Below are 20,692 nucleotides of genomic sequence, written 5' to 3' on the forward strand. Positions count from 1 at the left end.
GGTGCAGCTCTCACACCCATAATCAAACTCTTAAAGCCTGCCCCATGGCCACATGAGGCTTTGGGGGGACACACAGACATAAACCATAACATTCCACCCCTGGCCCCCCAAAGACTCATGCCCATCTCTTCATACAAACAGCATTTAGTCCATCCACAAGAGTTGCCAAAGTCCTGACAGTTTCAGCATTGCTGAAGAATCCAAGTCCCAAGTCTCCCCCCAAAATGTAAGGCAAACTCAGCTGAGAGCCCCTGTACAAATGAAAAGTTAAACATTTCCAACATTCAGTGGCACAAAATAAGCAGTACCATTCCAAAAGGTACAAACAGGGGGACACAGAGCATTGGGTCTAATGGTTTATTGAAAGGAACAGTTAATGCTTGCTGGCTTGCTTGCTTGCTTTATTTATTTTTCACCAATTTTACATGCTTATATCTGGTAATCTGAGCAACTAATTTGAAGACAATAATATGCAACATAACAACCACTGTTGAATTCCTACCATCTTGTTTGGTGCAACTCTGTATTGTTTATAATTTTTTGTTTTTACTTTTTGTTCTCTTTAATGGTCTGATCAGTCTTACATTCTTATATCCGGTAATCTGACCAACTTCAGTGAAGATGAAAATATGTAATATAACAACCACTGCTCATCCTTATCATTTTGTTCTCAAACCCTGTATCATTCTTATTGTTTTTGCTTTGCCTTGTTTTTGTCTATGTTGTTGGCATTTTGCTATTGTTCTTTTTTTTAAAATTCCCTTTAAAATAAAAAAAAATTAAATAAATAAATAAGAAAGAGCAACACGGAAGCTTTTCGACCTGTAACCCAATTCTAGATTAGTTAGATACTCAGCGGCTCTCCTCGGCGGGCCTGCATCTCCTTCCCCAAGGAAGTGGTGTCAGGGCCTCACTGAGCCGTCAGTAACTAAGGTGACCGAGACGCTGCTTCCATCAGTGGACAGCCTGGCAATCGTCACCTGCATGGGAGAAACAGAGGGCTGCCTCGGGTAACACTGCGGAGGGTGCAGACACCAGAAAATCCAGCCGTGCCTCCAAGGCTCGTGGGGAGCAGGCTTGAGTATGGAAAGGACCCAAACAGGATCAACTTTTAGTGGTGCTGGGGTGTAACCTACAACAGTCTTTAGACTTTATCATGTGTACGCAGGGTATCAGACTTGAGAAGATACCGAGCTTTGTTCTTGGGTTGGAAGATTCTATTTAATCGGAGCTCTCAGAGTAATAACTCTGCATTGCATCTCATTCCTGTGGGCTCATCGTAAGCTGCCTGTGTGGGTAGAGTTGGTGTGGGTGAGACGGAGACGTGAAACTGAACTCTATTTCTGTAAATGTTCCTCAAATCATTGCTGCGTATGGTACTTGTGTAATAAAAGTATTCTCAGCAAAAATTTTTTAAAAGCATGAATGCAGCAGAATACAGACTTTCTAAGGGAGTTGAGTGGCTCAGGGATGAAACATAATCAGAGGGCTAAGCAATCTGGAGAATAAATAAAAGACAAATTTGCATCAGGCAAACACTGCATAAATGCTGGTGTACTTTTCTGTAGATTTCAAGAGATTGTTTTGGGAAAGGAGAGGACCACTAGACAGTAAGAGATTAAGTCAAAGAAAAAGACACCTTAAACGTGTAATAGACTCAAGAAAATATCCTCAAACATTAAACAGAAGAGAGGGTTATGGATCAAAGATGCTAGTGACAAATCCTTAACTGTGGTGGAAATTTTGACACACCTAAGCGTGAAGGATAATCAGTCCAAATCAGCAAAGACAAAGTAAAAGTTTATCTATATAAATTGAATTAAGTCTGTTTAGGAGGAATCACATGTAGCCCCACATAAGTTATCTCACTGGACGCAAAGATCGGAATAACAGAGTCCCAATCCTGGGAAAGCAGGACGTGGACAGAAAAGGATGCAAAAGTCTAGTCAGGCCTGTGCAAAGCCGCACACTGCCAGGATCTGACCTGGCTCCCGCACCCACTAACAGGAAGGCACATGTGCAAACCAAGCCAGCATCCTAGACGCAGAGCTCAAGCCTCGCAGTCATCCACAACTCACTGCTGCGTGCTGTGGTTTGGATATGCTCCCCGCGGTCCATGTGCTGACCATGTAACCCCCCGTGCAAGCATTGAGAGGGCTCTAGTGTTGTGAGCGTGTGGATAGCGTCAATGCAAAAGAGAGCTAGTTACTGCAGCAGCAGGGCCTGATAGAGACATCTGATCCTCGCTCTCTCTCACATGCACCTGTCCCTCTCACCCTCTGTCTTCCACATGGAATTCCACAGCATGAAGACCCTTGCTGGGGGTGGGGCCCCTGACCTAGGCTGTAAGAAATAGATCTCGGTTCTTGATAAATCACACAGGCTCAGGCATTGTGTTGTAACAGCACAAAACAGACTAAGATACTATGTAATTATCATCCCCACCGCCAACCATTCAAGCGCTTCAGCAGATACGCGTGCTGTCTTCCGCTTGCCACGAACTGGTTATCTTTTGCATTTCCCCTCTGCCAAGCCACGCTGCCTTGGAGCCAGCCAATTATGGACTGAAACCTCTACAAGCCGTGAGCTAAATAAACCTTTCCCCCTTTAACTTTGGGTGTTGGGTATTTTCGCTCAGTGGTGAGAGAAAAGTAATTAAGACAGATGGACAGCACTTTTTTCGTATTGCACCCAAATCAACTTCCCTGAAACCTCTTTTGTTCACTGGTTCTAACCCTGTAGTTCCAAACCGTCTTACATTAAGAGAAAAAAGAAATGGATGGATTAACCTCAAATCAAATAATGAAGCTACCACATTTCCAGTCTTCTGAATAAACAAATAACTATGTGCCTGTGTCTGTAATGAAGCAAAACAACGAACAAGGAAATTGAAATGGAATCAAAAGAACATTCGAACCTAAAGTTGGTGATGCAGGTGGGGGTAATGACATCTTTAGACGAGTCTTTCACCCACCCCGAATGTTCAGACTCTCCTGACACCATGACTTCTTCGGTTCCACCACTGGATGTAGCACTAGGCTTGAAAGTCAGGGGGCTCCAGCCCACACTGGGGAGGACGCTGAGAACTAGGCTGATGGAAGGACAAGGTAGGTCCGTAGGTCAAAGTGCTATTTCAATTTATGTCCGCAAATGTGGAAACTGACTCTTGCTTTAAGCTTCTAGTTCATGCTCTGTAGCACTGTTATATTTTTAGGTCATTCCTCCTAAATCTGACCCAAGATATACATGGCCCACTAGAACCCTGACAGCAGAGGACAGTACTTGGGAGCCCGAAGCCCACCCCCCCGAGTGTACATGCACACTCAGTCTCTGCACAGATGCCTGCTCCCCTCCTACTCATCCCTACAAGTGAAGCAGAAAGGTAAAAGTCCTAACAGCCCATCTTTGGAGAATTTCTAGAGCCCGTCTTGCCCTTAGGGACCCATCGTCCACACCTGCTTACAGGGTGGGGGCTGCAGAAGTTCTTCTAATTAAGGGAGCATGAAGCACCCCAGGCAGTCCCCTGGGGTACATTTCAAGAAGTGAAACCTCCTGGTAAGGCACAAAGTTTTTTTGCACCTCCTTTGGCTCTTATATGTTATATCAAACTGAGGTAATTGGAGCAAAGCACGAGGTAGCAGAAGCTACTGATTTCCTGTCACCTGGTATCCATCGGCCCCAGGCCTGGTCTGTCTCACTCACCCGCCACGACTCGAGAAACCAGACACAGTGTACTGAACTCAGCGGCAAACATCCACATCAGCACTTGAGCCTTGAAGCCTGGGAGAGTCAGGTAAGGAATCTGTGCGCTTTGTTTACACGGCTCAAAATGATGGGTGTGGGGCGGAGTGGTGATAGAGACTGGAAAGTGCTTTAACTCGGTACTCCCCTAGTAGGGCTTCTAATAGTGTCACGATCTGAGCAGGGACAATTTCAAGGCTTGCTACCCACCCACTTCCTTGACCGCTTGTCCTTTCAAGAATTACCCTGGACAGCCAGCTGCAAGCCATTCTACAGAAGCAGTAGAATCTAGCAATGTGTAGGTTAAAGCATGCTTTCCAACTGGCTGGGTTCGAGCTGGAGCACTACCACATACAAGCCATATAACCTGGGTGAGCCACTAAACCTCAACTTGCCTTGGCTTCCTCACCCATTAAATGGGGCAGTAGTAAAACCCATGAGGAGGATCAAACAAGCTAAAACACGGAGGCCTTAAGACTGCCTGATATCAAATGAGAACGTTATCATGGCCATATGAAAATAATTCCAGTCCCTTTGCTGTCAATGTTTTTGACTCTAACGACCCACTGCTCAATGTGAGTGTGCCTAGGTGACGCTAAACCTTGCCGGCTAACACTTTCCGTAGGTGATTATTGCACATTAAATTAACCACAAAATTCTGCCTCAGACCTACAACCTAAGAAGCCAGCAGTAGAGAGAAAGTGGGCACTGGAGACAGGAGGAAGCTCTAATGATGGTTGCAGGGCTTGATCTTAATTATGTCATCATGGTTTTTCTGAAATCAGAGAGAGAGTTTGACTCCCTCTGTCCCTTAAAATGACTTGGCCTGGCCACCGCCAGCCTGGTGAGATGGAGCCACCACCTCTGGAACTGGTGTCCTGAGCATTTACAAACCTGCCCAGAGGAAGGAGCTGAGTTTGCTGTTCAGGCTCATACTCACTGGGCTCACAGTGCAGGAGACAGGTCCCGATGTAACCCCAGCAGGACAGAAATTCCCATAAGAAATATACGCTCCGTGAGAGGTGCTGCGACTTCACACGGGAAGAAAGTCCTCGGGGAGAAAGGACAAATGCAAAGGACTGTGGGTGCCAAAGGAGAATTAACCTGCAGGGAGTGAGGAGGGCGAACCAAGGCACGGGGGGGGGGCTGGGGAGTGGACAGGAAGTAAAGAAGCCAAGAGAAGGAGCAGCCTCGGAGAAGGCAGGGGACAGGCCCTGGAGGGGATAGGAGCTCCTGAAGTGCACGGTTGGGGTAGCGTCCTGAGGAGAACGAGGATGAGCTTCTCCAGCAGGCAATCACAGGGCAGCAAGAGCCTCCATGCTCGGGCAGAGAAGGACTTGGGATTTACGAAGTTTGATCTAGCAGCCGTGCAGAAGGGACAGGAAAATGATTGAAGCCCCCCGCCCCAACAGAAATGACTTAATCCAGGAAGGAAGTAAAAATAAAACTTTTGAGGTGACCCTGGGCACAAGATGTATCACATGACCTGGACGGGTTGACAGTGGGAGATGGAGTTAGAGTGAAATCCAGCTCCAACTTCTTCAGCCTGGGCGATACAGCAGTGTGAGGCCCAGGGCCTAGAAAAGGCCACAGCCTTTGCCTTGGTCTTTGACCCGAGCTGTTCCACTTGGATGAGGCTGGCGGAGATCAGTGAGAAGCACCGAGTGGGCGGTGAGGCAGTGCGGGAAGGGGCGGGACGTGGACTCTGAAGACCCTGGGTACAGTCAGGGGAGGTGGGGCAGCAGCTGGGACACTGTGAGTTTGAAGAGGGGCCTTTGGGATCGGGGGAGTATTTTAGCCATAAAAGGTCCAGTAATAACAATTATCCTTTCAGTTTGGGGTACCTTGTCAATTGCAAACTACTCCTGTTCTAAAAAGAAGAGTTTGAAATGGGCAAGGTAGCCGTGTTCCTAAATTTATAGAGAACACAGACGGAGAAACGACAGAACTGAGCTCACTGCTGCAGAAGGCACAGTGTCAGGGACCACACACGCGGGGAGAACTGATCATGTGGAAAGGCGCAGTCTCGGTAGGCAGCGCTGGGCTGAAGCGCTCAGGGGAACGGAAGTCAGGCCGTTCCTCTCCAGAGACCGGTGCGGAGGAGGCCAGGAAGGATAAAAATGCAGAGCTATTTTGAGAGGTAGAGGAGGAAGTTGAGGTAGCAAAAGTCAGGCAGCTTTGAACTTCTCAGTACGTGATGCAGTTACTGGACCTAAACATCATGATTCAGACCAAAACCCATCGAGGCTGTCAGATGTGCAGGGGACGAGTGTGAGACAGAAGTGCCTTCATATGTCAAGAAAGACTTCCAATGTCATTTCCAATGTTTTCTATCATTTTTTATTCTCTTTAATGGTTTGATCAATCTTGCATTCTTATCTGAGCAACTTCCTCGAAGATAAAAACATGCAATATAACAACCACTGTTAATTCCTATCATTTGGTTTTGAAACCTTGTATCATCTTTATTATCTCTGTGTTGTTTTGTTTCTATCTATGTAGTTGTTATTTTCATTACTTTTTTTCTTAAATAAAAAATTAAAAAAGTTGCTGTAACAAAATAGGATGGTGTGTGGTCAAGTGAGTCCTGACTTTAGTATCAGTGCTGATTTTATATCAGTGAAAATAAAATCCTGCTGTTCTCATATTTTGACAAATGTAGTCAGTAACCCGTATGAATCTGCCACTAGTCTTTGAGCATAATTATAAGTTGGGTTGTACCTAAGTCATTGTGTATACATATTTTTTTAATTTTAAAGAGAAAAAAATAAAAATAAAACGGACTTTCAAAACAAGATAATAGGAGAGTAACAATAATTAATACATTGCATATTGTTATCTTCCTAGTAGTTACTCAGAGTACAAGGTATAGGCATGAGATATTGTCCAAACAATATTAGCACAAATCTCAAAAAAGATTTGTGCTAATATTGTTTAGACATACATCTCTTTTAAGATTTGTGCTAATATTGTTTGGACATATTTTTTAAGACTAAGGCAAAGCTGTAGGAATCTACAATATCTACAATATGAGTAGATAGGCTAGTTCTAGTTTTATGTATTTTTCATGAAATAAAATTCTCTCTTTGTATATATAGTCAAACTAAAATGCCCCAGTAGAATTTGCCTACATTTAAAGGTTCATCTCACCAATAATGAACACACCACCTTAATCAGGCAGCTCATGAATAAGAAAAAATTAAAACAATGAGAACCTAATAATTTCCATCAGTCCAAACGATTGGTGACCTCTGACCTTTGAGTTGTATCTACTAGAATTACCCTCGGGGATGAGTATGGCGCTTTCCAGCTCATTCCATGGTGCTAATAGACCTTGGGAAGATGGATTTCTTTGAACATCCATCTCTGATGACCAGAATTCCCCTGCAGACTCCTTAGTGGTTTATATGAATACAATTTTTGGTGGCCTCTGTGATACAAAGCAGATCCTCAGGTTCACATGACACTCGGTACTCTAGGGCAGGGTCGCAGTCGAGTGAGGAGTGTCCAGTCAAATCCTCTTCCTCCAGCCTGTTTCAGCTGCTCTGTGATCACCCCGATGGCATGTACATCTGAGACAGGAGAGAGGCGTGCACAGGCAAAGCCCGACTTCCTATCATGTACCGGGCACCATTGGGTAGGAATGAGGCCTCATTTCCCAGCTTTAACATTTATGTAACTTTGAACAAATTGCCTAATTTCACCCTCATTTCCTCTTCTCTAAAACAGATGCACTGCTTCATTCCTTGTCTGCTCTGTGAGGTAAAGGAGACGTCTTACACAGCATCTCTTTGTCACTGTAAAATAAGAGGCAAATGTGAGAGACTCAAACTTACCTGTCTCAGAGCAGACCTGTGTGATGTTAGTAAGTAAAATCCAGAGTAGACAATCTCGACCTTGGAGGCCCTTAACATGAGTAACAATCAATAAAGACCGAAGATGAGACCCCGAAAAGAGGTTTCCAGAGGCCAGGAAAAACCCAACCGAATCCCCACAAGTGGACGGCATAAGTGAATAGTCAAGAAGGTTGAACAGGGTCTTAGATGTTAGAACGAGGAAGGTGCTCAGTGCCCTCTCGCTCAGAAACAAGAGGCCCACGAAGAGTAACAGGGAGGACTGAGCACACTCGTTCAGCCGTTAACTCGTTTACTTCGTGGCACATTCTGTCCGGAACGTTAAGAACAGCAATGACGGTACAAACAGCCACTAATTATTCAGACTTGGTGCTTTACATGCACTTATTACTCCTTCAGTTATACTTATTAAGAAGAATCTATATTCCGTGAGAAAAGCCACAACCAGCAAAGACCCGAGGTGGTCGTCCTCAGGGCTTGGTCACGGGGAGCGAAGAAAACAGGGTGTGCGGGGGGGAAAGACAGCAGCTAAGAGGGTGTGCCATGGAGTGAGGGCTCCGGGAAGGCTCCTCCAGGCTGACACTGACCTAAACCTGAATCGGAAGGCTGCCATGAGCTGTCAGCACATTTAAGTCTTACAGCAACCTATGAGACAAGCATTATTATTATTTCTGTTCTGCTGTTGGTGAGCCTAAGGCTCAGGGAACTTAAAGTGCTCATCCAACCTCTCAGAGCAAATTGAAGGATTTCCATTTAAACTCAGGCACTCCGACGCGGGCGGCCACAAGCTTACACTCCATGCAACTTGAGAAAGCCTTCTGGATGTGACTTGTTCAAGGTCGCAGTGTTCGAGAGGCAGCAGTAAGGACATTCTTCACGGTGCTCTCCCATGGTGCCTCTGGCCCATCACAATGGTCAGGGTCAGATCCACAAAAGAACAGATCAACATAAAATACATTTTCCAACATTAAACATAAGACAGACATCCAGGGGTGAAAGACAAGACATGTGGATGGGATTGGGGTGTACCTCCCTGGTAGAGCATTTGCCTGGCACCTACAAGGCCCCGGGCTCAATCCCTAGCACTAGAAAAGGAGAAAGAAGGAGGAGAAAAAAATTAAAGAATACAGGTGGCTATGTATGATCCGTGGCATTTCTTCAAAGGTAAAACATGCCCCAGCATCACTGCCGAGAATGCTGCCAGAGACTCCAGGCCCCAGGTCCTTATCCCAGAGTGCCCTGCTGACCCCTTCTCAGCACTTGGCAGGAGGCCCCACCTCAGATCAGATCAGAGGCCACCAGGAGGAAGTCACACCTATACTCCATGACACCCGTGGAGGGATTGCTGAGAGACACACTCAGACACACAAGATGGCAAAAACCTGCCCTCATTTATCATTTTATTTTAGGAGTGCTGAGAATAAAATGACAACACCTCGGAATTCCGTGAGTGGAACTTTCCCAGCGGAGCCTCCAAAGGGCCCTATTTCTATGCAACCTGCTAATAAAGTAAGCTTCCAGAGGGTGCCAGCGGTGGGCCCCACGCAGAGCTTCTTCATGCGGGAATCGAAGGCTCTGGGGGTAAGTCAGTCCCGCTCCACTGTTCCACGTCCCAGAGGCAGTCTGGCCCCAGGCGATGCTGCAGGCCATGCACAGAGTCCAACCCAACCTGAAGCTACGAGATCCTCCCTGGGCATTCTTTATGGCTGACACCATGGGCCAAATCAAGGATGTGCTGGAGAAATTACCACGGGATCACTTCAGGGTGGTCCTATGTCACCACTGGGTTTGGAGCGGTGTATGTTAGTGATCTTCCACCCCAGTACTAGAATCTCAAAATGTTTCTGCTCCTTGGAAATGACCAATGGTGGGAAAAAAATTGATCTGAAAAAGAAAAAAGCGAGATCCTTGGCACCTCTCCCATCTCCTTCAGACATTCTGCATGGACCTGACCTTTCCCTTCCCACAGCAGCAGTTCGGCTCATGACCAGTGCCCTCTTCTCTCCCCAGGCCATCCAGATCATGAACGGGCTCTTCCACATGGCGCTGGGAGGTCTACTGATGATCCCCACAGGTGCCCACGGGCCCATCTGTGTGGCCGTGTGGTACCCTCTCTGGGGAGGCATTATGGTGAGTGAGAACACAATGACCGCTGGTGAATGAGTCAAGAAAAAGTGCTAATAAGATCCAGGCTCTTTTTGTGTTAAGGAAAGCATGAGGAGAGGAAATAGATTATCCAGTTAAACTCATTAAGTGGGAAGACAGATTGACTAACCTGAACACGAGATTCCCGGTTGAGAGCCTGTGGCCACGCCTCATGTGAATTCAGAGGCGATCTTTGTGGGTCTGCACAGGGGAGGAAGACCCTTCAAAGCAAGGTCTCTTCACAGCGAGCTCTAGTAGGGAGCGAGATGCTCGATATTTGGTATCGTGAACCCCAAAGTACATTTTCATCAGTTGAAAGAAAATAGAGCTGAACATAAAACTGAATGCGCTGACATTCTCTTACCTATGCTGCTTGGGTGCATTATTCTGAGTCACCCTGTGAAAGACGGTTAGCCAGGGTGGATGGCAAACTCTGTCACTAAGGGTTAGGTGCCATGACGGTTGCTGCCGTTCATCCCTATTTGATGCTATAGACTACAGGGTTCTAGTTGACTGGCGCATTGACAGTGAAATGTGAGTTCTGTCTCTTTGCTTTTACATATTCCCAGCTCCAAGTCCTTAGGCGGCTGAATGTCATACATTAAATGTAGCTGAGCCTGAGTAAAGAAACATACGTGCTGAAAAATGAAGCACCCTGGTAAAAATGGGTGCATAGCTCACAGGAAGTATCTGCAGGTGAAGACGACTCCTCCATGACCAGTTCCCAGTGTTCGAAAATGATCTCCCCGTGTCTTCCCCTTTGTTCCCTTTCTCTGCCCCTCCCCTCCCACCTTCCTCACCTCTCTTTTTTACAGTTTATTATTTCTGGATCATTCCTGGTAGCCACAGAGAAAACCTCCAGGAAGAGTCTGGCAAGTAACCTTATATCCTTTTGTCCCACACATGAGGGAAGGACTGATTTTCTCCTCTGAAAGCAGACCCTTCAAGAGCTTTGCAATCAGGGACGCTGTGCTCCAAAAGGCCAAGGCTCCTGATGGTTCCGCTGTGATCTTGTTCATCACAAACCTGAAAGCCAGAGCCCTTGCGAGGGCACAGACAGTCTTGTCACACGAGGTGCTGTGTGAAAATGTTAGGCCTTTCTGAAAGCCATGTCTGCTCTCCCGGATGAGTGCTGGGAAAATTACCTGATCAGAGTTGTGATGAATTCAAGTTCTACCTAAGTTGGAACTTTGAGTTACAACCTGGAGCAGACCAGTTTAGCTCTATGAACCTCCAAGTTTTTACCTGTAACACGGAGATAGAACCCTGGCTGTTGGGGGTGACGTCAGCCCGGGAAGGAGGGGAGTAACAAGGAACCGTGTTCCAGTAGCCATGAGTGGTGTTGTTCGCATGACTCTCAGGCACATTCCCACTCAAGGAGAGGCTTCCCGCAGAGCTCCCTGTGCTGGAGGAGTTGGAAAGAGTTCACGGGCGAGTTTCCCCTCCAGAAATCCTGTCCCAGAGCTTGGTTTCACGCACTGGGCGGAGTCACTTCTGCAGTCAGGGAAGCACTGAGCGCCCTCCGCTGGCTCCTCTCTACAAGACATTTGGGAAGAAGAAGCTATTCTTAAAGATCAAATCATTCCTTTCCCCAAATACCACCACCTCTGCTAGCTTGCTGCATGCGTCACATAGCCAGGGAAGCATTACATGCTTCCTAAAATACTCGGCAGTGAGTGACCCCGTACTGTTAGGGGGCTTGTCACATATATTTTCCCGTTTCCAACTCGTGTCATTCCTGCGCGGCACAGTGTTCACTCCGCCTGCTAATAAACTGAAGGATTTCCATTAGCAGGCGGAGGTCTGGTCAGCCTCGCTGCGGGTGCAAACATGGCTGTCTGGGCCTGGTTGCCACCTACCCCGGTAGAGTAGGTAGCTTTGTCACTGCCACCACCTTTGCCTCGCTTTGGTGGCAAGGTCCCAGGGGCTTCTAGCTGTTCCCTCCCTGCGGTGCCTGCACCGCCATCCACTGGAGTGTGGTATAAGAACCTCCTCCTCCCTCTCAGCCCTGCTTTCTTGTGCATGGAGAATTATACGGATGCCCTTAGTTTTAATGTATTCAGCATATATTTATAAGTTGCATAGTAGGATCTCGGTGGTGAAAGATGCAAGGATACAAGCTGTAAGAATGAAGGAGCACGCGTAGATTTGGAGATTCACAGGCTGGGTGGATGGAGGTACCATAAAATTAAATGAGGAGGACAGAAAAACAAATAACACAGAGAGAAAGAGGCTAAAGTGCATGGGAAGAAGCACTTTCATAGGATTTCAGTGCGGCACCTCTGTGAGTCAGGGAAGTAACTCCAGGATTCCTTCCTTACCTTATATTCTCCAAGTGGAAATCAAAACCTAACTAACAAATCTGTTTGCCTCTGTTTCAGATCAGAGTGAAAGTAATAATGAACTCACTGACCCTCTTTGCGGCCATTTCTGGAATAATACTCTTGATCATGGACATACTTAATATTAAACTGTCCCATTTTTTAAAAATGGAGAGACTGATTCTTATTAAGACTCCCGTGCCGTACATTGACATATACAACTGTGAAGCAGCTGGTTCCTCTGATGAAAACTTCCCATCCACACAATACTGCTACAACATACAGTCTGTGTTCCTGGTGAGTGTGAGACCGGGTTCCTCTCCGAGGAGGAAATACTGTGTGGCGATTTTAAACTGCGTATCACTTCTAGGCTCAGCTCTGGTCTGCTCCTTACTGCCTGTGTGGCTGTGGGCAAGAATTTTACTGATACACTGCCTCAGTTTCTTCAGCTGTAAAATAGGAATACAACATTGCTTAGTTCATAGGGTTATTCTAAGGAATAACTGAGAGCATATACAAAGTACTTAGAACAGTGGCAATCAGCACTGTGTTTAACTTTCTGATTATTAATATAATCAATGCTATTTAAATTAATCACTGTTAAATTTGAGAAATATGGAAAAAGTTCCAAAGATATGAACATCTTTTCCTTCATGGAGTTTTTAATGTTGAGTTTGAAGGGAAAATGCACGTTCTCCAACTACAGAGAAGTCTCCTTAGTGTGATAGCACCCCGCATACAGCTGCACAGAATCTAATTTTGACCTCAGTACTTATTCTACACAGAACTGATTCTTCACCTGATTACTCCTGCTTTACTTTCTTCAGCATATGTGTTCGCCAGCTGTTGTGTGCCTGCCATTGTGGTTATGAAGGCGTTGTCTTCTACATTCACCATGCCTCTGCTACTCACCTCTGCTTAAAGAACTGATCTGTGGGTCATCTAGTTTTTCACCATGTCAACAACCACACAGTGAGCACCAACCATGTCCCCGGCGCCATGACAACCTTGTCACCTTTGCTCTGCTGTGTTTTCCAGGGCATTTTGTCAGTGATGCTGATCTTTGCCTTCTTCCAGAAACTTGTGGCTGCCGGCATTGTGGAGAATGAATGGAAAAGACTGTGCTCCAGACCCAAAGCCGTAAGTAGACACAGCTCTGCGCATCACTGTGCTCTAGATAATTCTCACCCGCATGGCATCCTTCACGGAGAACGGGATCTAATGACACTTTGAAACTAAGCATTTTACTGAAGATGATCTTCCATATTGCTAGAAAGCAGAAAATATCAATAGTGAAGAAAATGTCTGAAATTTGAAATACGTCTAGAGTTAGATGGAGAATATAGGTCTACAACAGATGATCTTCTTCCCTTCTCAACTTCAGACTTCCATCTGGGGTTCAAAATTCTACACTTACACTTCAAAGTGAGGCTGGTGGTCCAGGCCTGAGTGAAGGCACTGGTTCTTTGACTTCATTTCTCTGTGTCCCTTCTTCTCCCCACCCGCCCAGCTAATTCCTCTCCCAAAACGATAGCTCTGAAGCAACTCCAAAGTTGGGAAATATGAATATCCCAATGATGGATCTACCTACTGCTTCAGAACTACTTAGATTTTAAATAGACAGATTTACAATTTATTTTACAAATGTAGAAAGTAGAGTAAGAAAGAGAAAATTACCTCTCTGGGGTGATAATCATTAGAGAAAATCCAGAACTAGAATCTGAACTCCCCCATTACTGCAGTGCTCTTTTCCCACACTGCGTGACCACGCCAGGCAAAGTGATAAAGGCTGCAACTCCCCACGATTGACTCAAACTTGAGTTTTGAGGAGAAAAGGATTTGAGCATCTGAGTGATTAGTCCTGGTAACTAGAGGTAGGCTGTCAATAGTATAAGCAGCATAAAAACTAAGCGATACCTAGTAAACAAGTGTAGAGGTTATTGAGAAAGATGTCAAGATCAAAGTCAAGAAAAATGTGTTTGTGTTCTAGAGTGTGGTTTTGCTGTCAGCTGAAGACAAAAAAGAACAGACAGCTGAAATAAAGGAAGAAATGGTTGAGCTAATTGAAGTGTCTTCCCAACCAAAACCTGAGGAAGAGATTGAAATCATTCCAGTCCAGGAAGAAGAGGAAGAAACTGAAGCAAACTTTCCAGAACCTCCGCAAGACCAGGAATCCTCCCCAGTAGAGAATGACAACTCTCCTTAAACTGTTTCCTCTGCTTTCTCTTTTTTTTAATTGCTATTATCTCCTTAGCAAAAGAAACAGAAAGAGTAAATAAGATCCACAGGTACAACAGATACTGTGAAAGGGAAAGAAGTGCTCCTCTGCTGCCTGTTTCCTCTTTTCAGCGTTAGTGTTTACAGCTTCCAAAACACAGCTGACCTACTGCGATCTTCTGCATCTCTTTTCCGTATTTGCATTTGTCATTTCCGAAAAGCCTCTGGTCTCTTACATTACTCAGAATGTAGCAAATGTAGCTGGTTGTTTTGTGATGTTTCATGTTCATAATATCCTTCCTACATGGGGAAGAGGCAGAATAAATGCTGAAGAATATGATTTCTTACTAGATTTTTCTGGTTCTTCTTTGCTCCTCTAATCTCGAACTACGGGAGGCTCCTCTAGCCTTGAGCTCACATTCCCGTGAGGTAGTCTGGATTTGAACCATCTGATGTTAGGTAACCAGTACTCATGTCAGTGTATTCTTACACACACTCATCTCAAGGAACGTGTTCACAGTGTCGGGTACTAGTGACGTGCTGCTACTTCTCAGCAGCCCACAGTGTGACTGGGACACCTGGCACATGCTCTTGCCTTGAATTAGAGAAGAGGAAAACCTTCAGATGCCAATGGCTATTTCAAAATCAGAAAACCTTCCAAAATGCGTAATATCTAATTTACTCCACTGCTGAAATATATAGAATAATCCCATTCCAACACCAATCACTCCCTTGGGAATTTCATTTTATTCATTTTTCTGATATCAGTTATTTTTTACCAACTTGTATAACTCCTGAGACACTTATTAATGTCTACTGAAGAATGGAAATTTGTATTATGACTTCCTCCCAGGTTATCCCTTTCTCATTATACAATCAAGTAACATTGGCCAATAGCAAACGTGCTTTGCTGTGAAATACAAAATAGGTTCTCTGGCTTTAAATTAGTTTTTTCCTGTCAGTATTTATTTTTGTAACAAATTGTATACCCACCCTCTCAATTTGGCGGTGTCTAAGAAGGGTTTCCTGGGATGCAGGATTTTCAGTGTTAACACCAAGACAGTTCTAAGTACATGGATGGCTGATCATCCTAGTTCATAGCACTGTGGAACTTCAGTCAGTTGTAATCACTGCATAGCACGATCTGCTCTTATGTGTGACTATATCACAGACTTTTCTTTGTTGATACATAATTTTCACACATACATTTTAACTGCAACTTAACACTTCATAAATCAACATAGATTAATTGACCACACCACATATGTACTTAAAGTATTTCCTTTTTTCAGCTGTTTCAGTTTGGGGTTTTTGGAAAATCATTTCTGGGACTGTAGAAATGATCAGTAAAGATGGGTTCTTCCTCTTCTCATCATGCCAAATGTGGCGTCACACTCCAAGCCTTCTCAGTGTCTACCACTAAAGAGGACTGGTATTTTGGAAAAACCAGGAAATAAATTTGTTTATTTCATTCTAACAAGTGAAATTCAACAATATTACACAGAAACGCTAGCTTCAAGTTGATCTAGCATGAGTTCATCTATGTAGTTCTACTCATTTTAAGTTCTTGGCAGTAACCTGAAATGGTGATGGGGATTTAAATACAAAATTATCTTGGGTTCAGTCTGAAATCCTTAAAGAGCGTTCCTTTCATTCAAACCAAATTGTTCCCTGAGCTAAAGCAAACTAAAGCACATAAATGAATACAGTCATGTAGTCCAAAAGTCAGAGTGATTGAAGACTCATAGGCAGTCACGTTTGGCCCTAACTCATCTACTGTGCCTTACAGTTCAAGAAAACATATATACATGCTTTCTGCTGCAAGTAAAAACAAAATCCTGTAGGAAGACACAAATAACCACTGAAAAATCACGGACTTATTCATGTAAAAATATTTACTAATTCCATCCCATTCCACAGCACACAAGGGTGAGCAAAGATAAGCAAATTGTCTTCTCTTAGACCTTACTCCCTGGCTGGAGGAAGAGTTGGTAGTAGAATCCATCTCGTACCACTGTGGTGGGTCAGCTTTCCACTGCTGTGGCAAAGTCTCTAAGGAAACCGACTTCAGAAGAAGGAAAGTTTGTTTTGTCTCATGGTTTCCAAGGTATGAGTCCGTGGTCACTTGGCCCCATTGCTTGGGAGCTTGTGGTAAAGTAGAACAGCATGGTGAGGGGAACACAGTGGAGCAAAATACCTAAAATCATGGAGACTGGAAGAAAAAAAAAAAAAAGGAGACAAAGGGGCTGGGGTCTGCCGTCCCCGTGAACAGCGAGAATCCCAGATGACCTAACTTCCTCCCACTGAGGCCACTCTGACAGGGTCCAGCACTTCCCAGCAGTGCCACGCACGAGCCAAACCTTCAGCATCAGGCGCTCAGGGATATTTAAAACCCAAACCGTAACACAGGTAAGGCAAACTGTGAGACACACAAGGGTGGGTCTAAAATAGGAGGCGGGCCCTAGCCTCACAAGTCTGACTGTGTAACTTAAGAGGGTGAAAATATATCCATAGAGATAACCAGTTTGAATCCAAGAACACTGCAGTGGAGAAGAAAAATCTCAACAAACGGTCACGGGACAACAAATAGCCCCATGCCGAAGAATGACACTGGAAACCTAACTCACACAATATCCAAAGCCAAACCCTTAGGTAAGAGTTCCCACGGGACGGTGACTCTGTTAGGAAGGCCCCCCGTGGGCTGTCTCAGAAAACGCAACAGGTGAGGCTGAAACTGGGGCCGTGTGAGAAGCAGGAGGGGGACTGAGTGTCCTGCTCAGAGGCTACAGAAAGGCAACGGTCTGGAAGGGCGAAGCAGCCGCTGGGAAGTGCGGATGAGCTGAGAGAGAAATGAAGACAGAGTAGAGGCCAGCAGGCTCAGCATTAGGGGAGACAGTTTCAGGAAAGCACTACTGAGGAGAAACGACCTGTAATCCAGTGGGGGAATGAGCACGACGCATCTGCAGGCAAACTGCGAGCAGGCTCGGCTCGGAGGTCTCTGGTTGTGCAGGAAAAGAAAGACAAACTTTGATGATCTGTCTGAGAATCTAGGTCACCAGTTACAGATCCAAACAGGGCCACAGTCACTGGACAAACTGAAAAAGTATTTACTGAGCACCTGCAGTGTGCTAACGCCAAAAAGCACGAATGACATCCACAAAGCTCCTGTCGCTGTGTAGTTCACAGGACTCAGATGCGCTAGCCTGCACTCACTGGTCAGTGGTCAAGGGGATGACAGGAAGTTTAGACAGCTCTGTCCCCTTAGAGCTGAGATCCACACGACGTTCCAGTGTATAGCAGTTTAGCGATGTATGGAGGGCTGTGTGCGGCTTTTACAATGTTCTTGATCTTCAGACCAATATTTCCTCAGATTTGATGGAAGCAACCCACATGACGGATGCCACAGAAACACCTTTGTGGACTGCAGCATCCGTAACAGAAGTAAATATGACTCCATGAGCCAGGTGGGATGGGAGAAAAAGAAATCCACAGGCCTTGAGTGTCACAAAGCTCTTGTTGTGTAACAACTCCATCACCAATTCTCATCAGCTGTTACAGTAAAACAGCTACTGAGCGATCTATCCACAACCCCAGTGCTTTTATCTTTACAGGAAATGAAACTTGTTAAAGTTATGCTTCTGCGTTTTGCAGGAAGCAGCTGCCATGAATCTCAGTTTGGGGAGGAACAATCTGCGTCACAAAACTTTAGTCAAACCTAGTCAGCGAGACAGGACAAAACGTTTCATTTAAGTAAACTTAAACTTGGTGCTTGATAAAATAATAAGCTAACTTCCCCCTAACATGTAGTATTCATAAACCTTTTGATTTGTCAATATAAAACTGGAAGATTCTTTTTAAATTTTTCCTCTTTCATGGTTTCATTTGAAAATTTTATAATCAGGACAGCTCTGAGAAAGACAAATTCAAAATGGGCTATCATGGATGGGGATGAAGGAGTCGATTTAAGCTGAACTGTGTCTTGTGAGTGCAATTTGGAATTCTAAGAACAGAGGTATAACACTTTTTAGAAACAATAGCTTCCAGTTGCACCTAAGGAAACTTTAATAAAACTCCCGACATTTGTTTCCCAGAGAGTCTGATACTAACACTAATCTGTACTTAGCTTGGGCATACATTTCTTAACTCCCACTTGACTCTACTGTGTACCATTTCGAGAACTGTTCTAAGTTGCTTCTGTAGACTCCAAGACATAACAAAGCACAAAACCAAACAGAAGGGAGAAATGTCTATCTGTCCTTCCTTCTTTCCTTGGTTTTGCTTTGGGCTTGGGTTTTTTGTTTGTTCTTCTGTTATTTTAGAGGGACCACCTTTGCAGGAAGTGGACTATATAATTTAATTTCTGAAGAAACGTAATGAAAAGAATACTTGTGAAATAATTTTATCAAAGCAGTTAGTTGGTGAGAGAAAAGATGCACAGGTCGAAGAGAGCCAAATTAAAGTCTCATAAAAGAAAATTGGAAATTGGTGAGCTGATGTTTGACAACGTCCCATGGCATTTTGCAGGAGGTGGACACTGGCTACGGGGGCTGCCCCTTGTGAAGCCAAGCTGCTTTTCATAACAGCTGGAGTGGCAGTTGCATGGATAGTGCTCCTGCATAGATGTTCACCGAGCCACACGTGCTAGTGTCTACGCGTGGGAAGTAATCTCCTCCGCTCATCACTGTGGCTAGATTTCGACTTGCAGGATGGGAAGAAGGACAGATGGCAAGGGGACAGCAGTGATATGCAGCAGCGACGCTAGGACAAGGACTGCTTCTTCTTCAGCATCTGGATCTACAGTTATGCCTATGCCTCACAGAATGGAAGAAGAAATCCATTTAAATTAACACAACACATACATTGGCCAAAAATAAGATGAAGAGAAACCCATATTGTCATACACCATGTGACGAGTGTGGGAGTATAAACACTATACTCAGAAAGTAGTTTAGTCCTCAGCTCAACAGATGCATGACCCCACTGTACAGATTTAACCAAATGCCATTGCTCAAGGTCACACAGATGGTGAGAAGAGAACAGCAACACACACCTCACGCTCACTGCAGTCTTTGTCCTTTCTGTCTTTCCTCAGACCAAAAATAAAACTCCCACTGTCTTCCATCTGGAGACACACATATTGCATTGATTCTCCAGTGTTTTCCACAGTGGACCATCTTTGCATCCCACAGTGTGGCAGAGTTTTTCTTTTAGTGTTCCATAAAATAATGGTGCATCTGGCCCACCATGAGGTGATAGACTCAGTGAAACACTTAGGTGCCAAGCTTGACAGAAGTTCTGAAAATGCATTTTTAAAATCATAATAGCACAATAGCTCAGATTTGGGTATTCATCCTTGGACGAAAACCAGATGCCTGGAATCGAGCATCTGTAGGAGGCCGCTTTGTTTAGTTCAATCTTCTTCACGCCTAGTTTGATGCTGCTTCATTCTGAAATTCTCCACCTTCCCACACTTGGCGAAATAATTCTGAGGAAGTGCTTTCGCTTTGCCTATGTGAAAAAAGTCAGACTGTACTCCAAAAATAAACTTTCATTAATAATGCAAATGCCAATGTGTGTGTGAAAGTTTCTGTACACTCACGGGAACCTTGGCCATCAAGAGAGTGACCTTCGCTTCTTTCAGGGGAGAGCAACTACTTGCAGGGTGGAGGAGGAGAACAGGGGACATCTGAGGACAGGCAGGGGGCAGCCACCTGCTCCCCAAGCCACTCCACCCCGTTCACCGGCACGGGACAGGGTGGGCTCCTTCCTCCCACTCACGCTCAGAGCAGAGAGGACAGGTGACCACCACACGAGCCCAGGCCTCTCCTCCTCACCGCAGCTGGGCTCAGACCAGGGAGGAGGCAGCGGTGAGGATGGCGAGGACACCACGCCCCGCGGATGGGCCAAAATTCCACACTCACACTGCTGCTTTAACCAAATGGATGAGATCTCCATACTTCCCCTGGCCCCCCATGTGCCTTTGGACCACACTGCCACTTTAACACAAGACTCCAAGGTTCTTTTCTCGAATCTCTAACAAAGTAGCAAAGTCTGTACTCACTGGCCTGATACTGATGGAGGAGCACCCACTTCACAGCCCCACCCCTCTTTCCAATTCAAAGACAAAAGCACAGAGAGCGGCACTTGCCTGGGGTCACACCTGGAAGAAAGGACAGGAAATGGAGCCCAGGGGTCTGGGTTCCATTCCTCCTTGCTGTTCCCCTCCAGAGACTCTGTCCGCCTCTTTCCAAGCACCATCTTTACCTTGCATGTGCACCTTCAAGTCTACCAGCTTTGTTGTTTGTGGTAGCTGTGCTTTTACCTTTTTGGAAATAATTTTAGATTCACAAAGAAGTTGCTGACATCACCCAAGGAGCTCCTGGACGCCCTGCCAGCTTCCTGCTTGTCCACGTC

At 45.3% G+C, this 20,692-nt stretch overlaps 1 protein-coding gene across 2 annotated transcripts; it reads left to right on the plus strand.

Moving 5' to 3' along the window:
* The first annotated feature begins 3,597 nt into the window (after positions 1 to 3,597).
* Positions 3,598 to 14,625, plus strand: Ms4a1 (membrane-spanning 4-domains, subfamily A, member 1). 2 transcript variants are annotated; one of them, XM_005408098.2, is made up of 7 exons: positions 3,598 to 3,793; positions 9,005 to 9,176; positions 9,606 to 9,725; positions 10,556 to 10,612; positions 12,122 to 12,358; positions 13,139 to 13,201; positions 14,052 to 14,625. In XM_005408098.2, exons 2-7 carry the CDS (start codon positions 9,021 to 9,023, stop codon positions 14,265 to 14,267), a joined length of 849 nt encoding a protein of 282 aa, XP_005408155.1. In that variant the 5' UTR covers positions 3,598 to 3,793; positions 9,005 to 9,020; the 3' UTR covers positions 14,268 to 14,625. The 2 variants fall into 2 exon arrangements, with proteins under 2 accessions (XP_005408155.1, XP_005408154.1); XM_005408097.2 differs by having other exon boundaries at positions 3,600 to 3,793; positions 13,100 to 13,201.
* The last annotated feature ends 6,067 nt before the right edge of the window (positions 14,626 to 20,692 follow it).

This window comes from Chinchilla lanigera, unplaced genomic scaffold (assembly GCF_000276665.1).
Source record: "Chinchilla lanigera isolate Chin_1 unplaced genomic scaffold, ChiLan1.0 scaffold00110, whole genome shotgun sequence".
Lineage (NCBI taxonomy): Eukaryota > Metazoa > Chordata > Mammalia > Rodentia > Chinchillidae > Chinchilla > Chinchilla lanigera.

Coding starts and splice junctions, on each gene's coding strand:
- Ms4a1 (XM_005408097.2), top strand. CDS start 9,021: ATGACAACACCTCGGAATTCCGTGAGTGGAACTTTCCCAGCGGAGCCT. Junction 12,359..13,099: donor ACATACAGTCTGTGTTCCTG/GTGAGTGTGAGA, acceptor TGTGTTTTCCAG/GGCATTTTGTCAGTGATGCT. Junction 13,202..14,051: donor TGTGCTCCAGACCCAAAGCC/GTAAGTAGACAC, acceptor TTTGTGTTCTAG/AGTGTGGTTTTGCTGTCAGC.